Below are 7,988 nucleotides of genomic sequence, written 5' to 3'. Positions count from 1 at the left end.
TATATATATAAAGCTTATCATTCGGACGAAGTCATTAACTAAATTGGCAACTCCCTTGTTTGGTGGCTTATGGTCATATGAAGTCCCAATTCATGCTGCATTCCTATTTTCAAATTGATTTTGTCTTCTTTCTATGGTTTATAATCATGTGTACAACCCAAAAGAATGGTCAAATTTCAGACTTGACATACAAAATCAAGGATATTAAACTTAGGGTCAGTTTGAGGCAGCTACAGTTGTTTGAAGAAGCAATTGTGAAGTTGTCGAAGAATAAACTATCGTGAAGCTGCTAAAGAATAAGATTTTGCTCAAAAAACTATGGTGTGGCACCATACCGCCGCCCCAAACGCACCTTTAGTTGTACGCCATCTTTACTGACCTTTTCTAGACAATTAAACTCTTGGAGCTTTTCTTTACAACTCTTTGAAACTCCCTCTTTCTCTTTATATCTTCTTCTCTTTTCTTTTATGGGTGCTCATGTCTAGGTGTAGGCCCACGAACAATTTAGGATTCAACAGTTGTATTTAGCGCAATTAATAAAATACAATTATATGTGCGGGCTAAAAAACATGCACCAAGGCTCAGTTTGGGGCAGCTGCAACTATGAAACCGCTGAAAAAGAAGTCGTTTAAAAAGTTGTTGTGGCTATTTTAAAATTCATTTTGAACAAGTTAAAACACAACTTTCTCGGAGCCACCCCAGGTAGTTAAGTCTGGTGGAAAAACGTAGTTTTCTGCTGTAGTTTTTTGAGAACAAATGCAAAATGCAATTTTATAAAAAAGAAAAAATGGTTGTACGGTGTTGTACCGCCACCCCAAACTCATCCTAAAAAGCCTGAAGTGATCAATAACACATAGTTTTGATTAGTTAACGTCTCTTAAGAGTGGAATGAGCATAGAAATTTAATTGCCTTTTCTAAAATTTTCTTATAATATTGTATGGTTGGCTTGATGAGGATAAGAGTCGTTGAAGAATCTACAAAATCATCTATGTTAGGGTTGAACCCAAAATTGTTCGTGAATCACATCCAAGGAATAAAGTGCAATGAGAGAATTAGAACAAGTCTGGAAAGACTGAAGTCTATGAGCACCAAAAATAAATACTCCCTTTGTGTCTCTTTTCAGGAAAAATCCACATTGGCACGTTATTATTCTCATATTTATAACAAATGGAAGTTACACTATGAAATATCGATAATGATCTCGAGATTCAATTCTTACAGCCGACCGACCATCGTAATCGTCAAGACTGCGGTTACTTTTGTTGAATCCTACAAGATCCTTGCATCGCTTCTCCCAATCCTACGCTACCCATTCATTCGTTCGCTTGTTCAGCTTGCCTGCTTAACTCGGTCAATCAGTCGACCTGCTTTATGCCAGCTGAGAGTTCTTTGTGCCCGTCGGAGTTGATTTTTCACTGTGTCTCGTTCAGACTGTCATATCATGTTCAACTTTTTTTTTTTTTTCATACAATTAGTTTGAGTAAAAATACAATAAACTACGTCTATTTAAATTTATACCACCGAACTTCATGTACTTACACATCCAACATCTAAACTTTACTTTTAATATTTATACCATCCAAATCTCTTATGTCAAGTAAAAACATATCGCCAGTCTAACTTTTAAAAAGTTAAATACACCTTTTCATGCATAGGCAAGTTGGTATGTATGTAAAAATCGAAATAACGGTGCTAGGATGTAAATACATAGAAATATGTGTGGTAGTATGTAAGCCTAACTATTAATTATTAAAAATCAATTTGTTTGACCAATGAAGAATATATTAGGATATATCCATTCAAGCATGTAGTGATAAGAGCTTGAATCCAACCATAAAGGGCATCTTTATAAGCTCAATATATTCACATCCATGAAACTAAGAGACAAGATTGTTCATGAGATGAATGACAACTTCATTGTTTTGAATTCAATTAGTCCCACATTCTTAAGAGTTATAAATTGGACATTTTTTTATTAGTTCCTCCAATTTGATATTGGTTTCAAAGAACATGGCATATCATGAATGGATAAGATTCAAGAGGGCAATTGCATAAAGATCCCCCTAAACTTGCTATTTACAAATTAATCGCTCTTCTTTGTCTGTTTTTTAAATTCTCACTTAAATATTAAAATTCATGGTAAAACCACGACCTAAATTTTTTATTTTTATCAGATTCTTAATAATTTGATCGTGGCACGCGTAAATACATAGGTTTATCAGTTCAAGAAAATCACCTTCGTGGTAAGTTTGTAAATATCAATGTTTGGGATGGTCTGTATGTAATTATCCAAAAAAAGAAAATGAACATATAGTTTGTCACCTCTTTTCATTAAAAAGTTCAATTTTATATCATTTATATCTACACAAATTTAAATTTTTTATGCGTATGAGTGGAGTGTTCATACAAGTTAAGATAACTTCTACGTAGTGTGGTTGAAGCTTTTGAAAAGTAATATGATGTTTAAAAAGCTGCGGAGACTATTATAATTTAAAAAAAAAAAATTAAGCCGCAGCTAAAAAAGTGTCATGCACCTAGCGAATCAGTAGAAAAATAAAGATTTCAGCGGCAGCTTTTTAATGAACTACTAAACAAGTTTTACCCAAACAGACAAAACTACGATGCTATGTCTCACCGCCACCGCACTGCTGCCCCAAAAGGTCATTATATCTCTAATCTACAATACTATTAAAGAAATTGTTTGTGCATTCATCTAAATTAAAACATTTTTAATATTATCTCTAATTCAAATATTAAGAAATGATGGTGTAGCCATCATCTCCTTGTACATATTATTTGACATATAATACAACAATTAGCTAATTTAATAATATGTCAATAAAAAAAGAGCAATACTTTGTCATGCTAATTTTTATTGTCGTGAAAAAAAAAATATCAAGCCAATGAAACATTTTTTAATGACTTATTACAATATCATGATATTTTTAAGAGAAAATTTCATATAGATCACTTGAAACTTTGATATTTGCAAACTAATCCAATGGTGATTTTTTGCACCACGCAACTGATGTATTTACGTGTGTCATGATTAAACTATTGAGAACTTCATAAAAATGAAAAATATGAGTTGGAATCTTATGACGAATTTTGATATTTGTGTGATAATTTGAAAAATAAATTAAAGATGGCGGGTTTTTTTTTTAAAAAAAGAGCCATACCATAACAAACATATATATTAGAACTTTGTTTCAATGTATGAACTCTTTAATTACATTATAAAAATGTAAGCGGCTTGCCTTTGCATGTGCACCACAAGATATTTATGTATCATTTATGTATTTATATATCTAGCATCTAAATTTTGGTTTTTTACATTTATAACACACAAATATTTTTTATCTCATAAAAATATTAATATTATTAACTGTTAAAAATTGAAATATGTTTTCTCAATCATATGTAAAATTAGTAATATTATCTCTAATTCAAATATTAAGAAATGATGGTGTAGCCATCATCTCCTTGTACATATTATTTGACATATAATACAACAATTAGCTAATTTAATAATATGTCAATAAAAAAAGAGCAATACTTTGTCATGCTAATTTTTATTGTCGTGAAAAAAAAAATATCAAGCCAATGAAACATTTTTTAATGACTTATTACAATATCATGATATTTTTAAGAGAAAATTACATATAGATCACTTGAAACTTTGATATTTGCAAACTAATCCAATGGTGATTTTTTGCACCACGCAACTGATGTATTTACGTGTGTCATGATTAAACTATTGAGAACTTCATAAAAATGAAAAATATGAGTTGGAATCTTATGACGAATTTTGATATTTGTGTGATAATTTGAAAAATAGATGAAAGATGGCGATTTATTTTGTAAATAATAAGTTTTGGGTGGTCAGCATTTAAAACTTTTAAAGTGATAGGAGAAGTTTTTATATTCAACATATATATTAGAACTTTGTTTGAATGTATAAACTCTTTAATTACATTATAAAAATGTAAGCGGCTTGCCTTTGCATGTGCACCACAAGATATTTATGTATTTATATATCTAACATCTAAATTTTAATTTTTTACATTTATAACACACAAATATTTTTATCTCATAAAAATATTGATATTATTTACTTTTAAATATTGAAATATGTTTTCTCAATCATATGTAAAATTAGGGGTGTAAACGAGCCGAACATGAGCCTAGGCTCAGCTCGTGTTAGGCTTGTTTATATTTGGAGCTCAAAAAGTGTGTTCGTGTTCGACTCGCTTGCTTAACGAGCTGAACAAGAGTCGTTCACGAACAAAGAGTGTTTTTGACAACTCTAATCATATAGTCATAAGATGTTAAAGATTCTGACAAGATTTAAAAATTATTGTTTATATTGAAATATTATTTGAATCTAATTTAATAATTTTTATTCTATTTTCTTAATTAATACTTTTAATTGATTATAAATCTTTGTAGCCTTGCAGTTAATTAATTCTTTTTAAAAATACTACTCATCAAAGATATAATTTCGAGCCAAAACGAGCCGAGCACGAACGAACAAATCTTTGTTCGTGTTCGACTCGTTAACTTAGCGAATGAGCCGAACATGAGTTTCTTAACGAGCTAAACACGAGTTGTCGAGCCATATTGACAGCCCTATGTAAAATGATATATATATGTAAAAAACAAACTTTAGGGGTTAGATATGCAAATACGTACTAATTGCGTGATATATTTGTAACAAATTTGTGGTCCAATTTTTATTTTCTTTTGATCTCCTCCACTCTTTAATTTCCACTACATCAAATAATTCTGAAATATTTATCCAATGAAAGTCTGCCATGTCGTCAAAAATATCAAACACAATTAATCCACGTGTCACGTTAAAAAAGCGGCCACGTTTCACAAAGCGTGCACGTAAAGATGCTATGATGTTACGGCCCGGAGACGTAATCTCTTTTCCCGCTCTTTTTAAGACTACTAAACTCTCTATGCCGAATTCTGCATATAGGTTCTATGCGGAAATAAGATCTTCTTCAATCCCATCCGTACAAAACTACCCAAACACGGATGGTTGATGAATTTCCGCATAATACTTCCTCTGCGGTGAAGTGCACGTCTTTTGCTTATTTCCTTTTTTTTATATTTTTTTTTAATTATTTATTTTTGCATGTGATGGGAAAACCGTAAAGGAAAGATAAGCATCCGATGCCCTTAACGGCCGTTACTTGACGGCAAAGCTAAAACATATATCAAACCCGAAAAATCTTATTACTGCTAAATCTCAAATTATAAGGAATTTATAAGGAATGGAGAGAGAGAGAAAGAGAGAGAGAAACAAAGAGTTAAGAGCATTGTAATGAATAATAATTTGAATTATTGTTTAGTTTTTTTCTTAGAAAATAATCCTCTATTTATAGAAAAGAATGTACAATACAAGAAATTACATATTTAACCAAGTTTTAAAGAGAGCATTGACTCGGCCAGTTAAATTTAGATGGTCTTATTTCAACAAGATATGTTAGTTCTCCTTTACTTATAAGACAAGTTTTAAAGGTTTTTAGGTCAATGAAACTTGACTCAATCGACTTAGATTTGTCGGTCGACTATGCTAGCCTTGTTGTTGGTTATTGTTTATAGGATAATGAAAACGATGCTTCATTCTTCCATTGAATCGGGTAATGACGAGAGATTGGTCAATGGCTATATTTGGCTGGATAGGCTTTTAGACTTTAGTTCCTACGAATTTGGCTTGTTCGGCCTCTAACCCCGATTTAGGGAGGTTGCACCTGATTTGATAAGTCTTTGGTATTCCACTCGTGAACTCTTAGTCTTTTACTAATAGACACTTAGGCTCTGTTCGAGATAACTTTCTTTTTTTTTTTGTCTTTTGTTTTCAGTCTATTTTTTCTGTTTTTATAAAATGTATTTGATACTGTGATGATTTATTTATTTTAAAAAATGTATATATGTAAAAAACATGTTTGATTAGGTATTTTTATTTTTTTAATTTATAAAAATTATACATTTTTATAAAATAGTTGGGTTCACATGTGTTAAAGTATTAAGCTTTGTCGCCCATTACGTGCTCCACACAGTATGAAGCATTATTTGTGGTCAGGGGGGCAACATAAGACCAACTGTGGCGGGCACCTAGGGACAGGGGGTCGGCTGCGGGTTGGCGATTGCCGACAGACTGTGCCAGCTAGCGGCGAGCGAGGAAAAATATAAAACTAAAAGTGATCCCACACGGGGCCTTAATCTTCTATTGATGAACCTTTGGTTTTCTATTTATGGGCCCTTGCCTCTTGGTCTTCTGTATGTAGGCCCTCCTTAGCCTCACTCCTTTGTAATTTTTTGCTCATTAGATTTCCTCAAAATATATGCCATTCTATTAATATTTCTTTCTAATTAACCTTATTTCTATCCTCCTTTTGTAAATATTATAGAATAATTAAACAAAAATACTAAAAATAATGCATTCTCTTACCACTTAATACATAGAAATTTTGGTGGTATACATGTAAATGCCCAAATTATTTTTTTAATAATTAAAATCGTACAATTCTTCCTTAATCGTGCGGTTTGCCAAAAGCAGAAGACTTTAGCAAGATTTAATTAATGCGGAAGGAAAAAAAAATATTTAGAAAATCTTATAATTATTTATTTCCTTTCATGTCACGCAGTCTTATTAAAATTATTTATAAAGCCTTCTAAAATATTGGATTTGGGAAAAATAATTTCTATAATGTTTTTTAAAAATAGTTTTCGTTTAATAAAAATTTCATGAGACACGTGGAATCCTAAGGACGCATCAGCACGCGAACCTTATTTTCCTCCGTTGGTCGGCGCTTCTCGCCGTCAATTGATCGTTTGAATTTTTTTATGTTTTTTTTTTATTTTTTATTTTTGGATATAATTATGTTTGTTAATTTAGTATTAGCACTTAATCTTTATTATAGAGAAAATATTAATTGCTGTCATCAGTAGGTCTTCTAATCTCTCTGGTTCGATTGGCCTTTGGCTTTAGCTCGAACAGCTGCATCCTATCGAATAAGTGAGTCGCTTAGAGCCATTTTATGACAGCTTATTTGGTGCAGTGGCGTTTTAAAAAGACACATGATCTGTTTGAGTAAATTGTGTTTTGACAACTTATGCGTTTTGAAAACGCGTTTTCACACCGCACATATCTAGATGCGGTGGAAGCTTTTTGACAGTGATTTTATTTTTTCAAAAAAATAAAAATTTATAATAACCATCACACTTAGATTATCAACAGATTACTGCAGATGGCTCAAACAAACGTATTATTCTTTATCATATTTTCTACGATCTTAACCGTTAGATCGCACCAAGATCACAGGTACATTTTTATATACTCCAACAAAAAAGAATTTTTAACTGCCCTGCGTATATTTCAGTGCAAGGAGTTGTGGACCCCCACAAAGAGGAAAAAAATAATTTCAAATTCAAGCTAACCAATACATAGCGCCAACTAACAGTTACAAGCGCTGTTAAGTCTGACGGCAGGGGTCATATAAGAGCCCCTTGGAGTTCAATGTTGATCGAAGGATGTTGATCGAAATCGGCTGAAGCCGAAGAAGGCAATGGATTCCGGGAGGCTCGCCGTCGGCGAGGTTTCCAATGTTGATCGAAGTCGGCTGAAGCCGAAGAAGGTAATGGATTCCGGGAGGCTCGCCGCCGGCGAGGTTTCCGGCATGAGGGCGGCGTCGGGGGAGGCCCTGCAGGCCATTGTGAGCAGGGTGAGGGGGGAGGATCGAGAAACGAGGATGGATGCGGCGAGGGAGATTCGCCAGCTGACGAAGACGTCGGCGAGGCACCGCCGCCACCTCGCCGGCGCGATCGAACCCTTGGTTGCGATGCTGCGGGATGAGAATTTAGACTGTGTGGAGGTCGCCATCTTGGCTCTTCTCAATCTCGCCGTGAAAGATGAGAGGTAATTTGGGTTTTTGGTTTTCCCCCTCCACGATTCGGTTTCTACTCTTTTGATTTA

At 33.2% G+C, this 7,988-nt stretch overlaps 1 protein-coding gene across 1 annotated transcript in view; it reads left to right on the top strand.

Moving 5' to 3' along the window:
• The first annotated feature begins 7,644 nt into the window (after positions 1-7,644).
• Positions 7,645-7,988, top strand: part of LOC110019279 (U-box domain-containing protein 4-like) — a 4,546-nt gene continuing 4,202 nt past the window's right edge. Inside the window, exon 1 of the mRNA XM_020716895.1 lies at positions 7,645-7,931. Within this exon, the coding sequence (XP_020572554.1) occupies positions 7,654-7,931 (278 nt within the window). The 5' untranslated portion in view covers positions 7,645-7,653. The remainder of the gene's footprint in view (positions 7,932-7,988) is intronic.

This window comes from Phalaenopsis equestris, unplaced genomic scaffold, assembly GCF_001263595.1.
Source record: "Phalaenopsis equestris unplaced genomic scaffold, ASM126359v1 Scaffold000054, whole genome shotgun sequence".
NCBI lineage: Eukaryota > Viridiplantae > Streptophyta > Magnoliopsida > Asparagales > Orchidaceae > Phalaenopsis > Phalaenopsis equestris.
The sequence above is the reverse complement of the archived record's forward strand: the minus strand, read 5'-3'. Positions and strand labels throughout refer to the sequence as shown.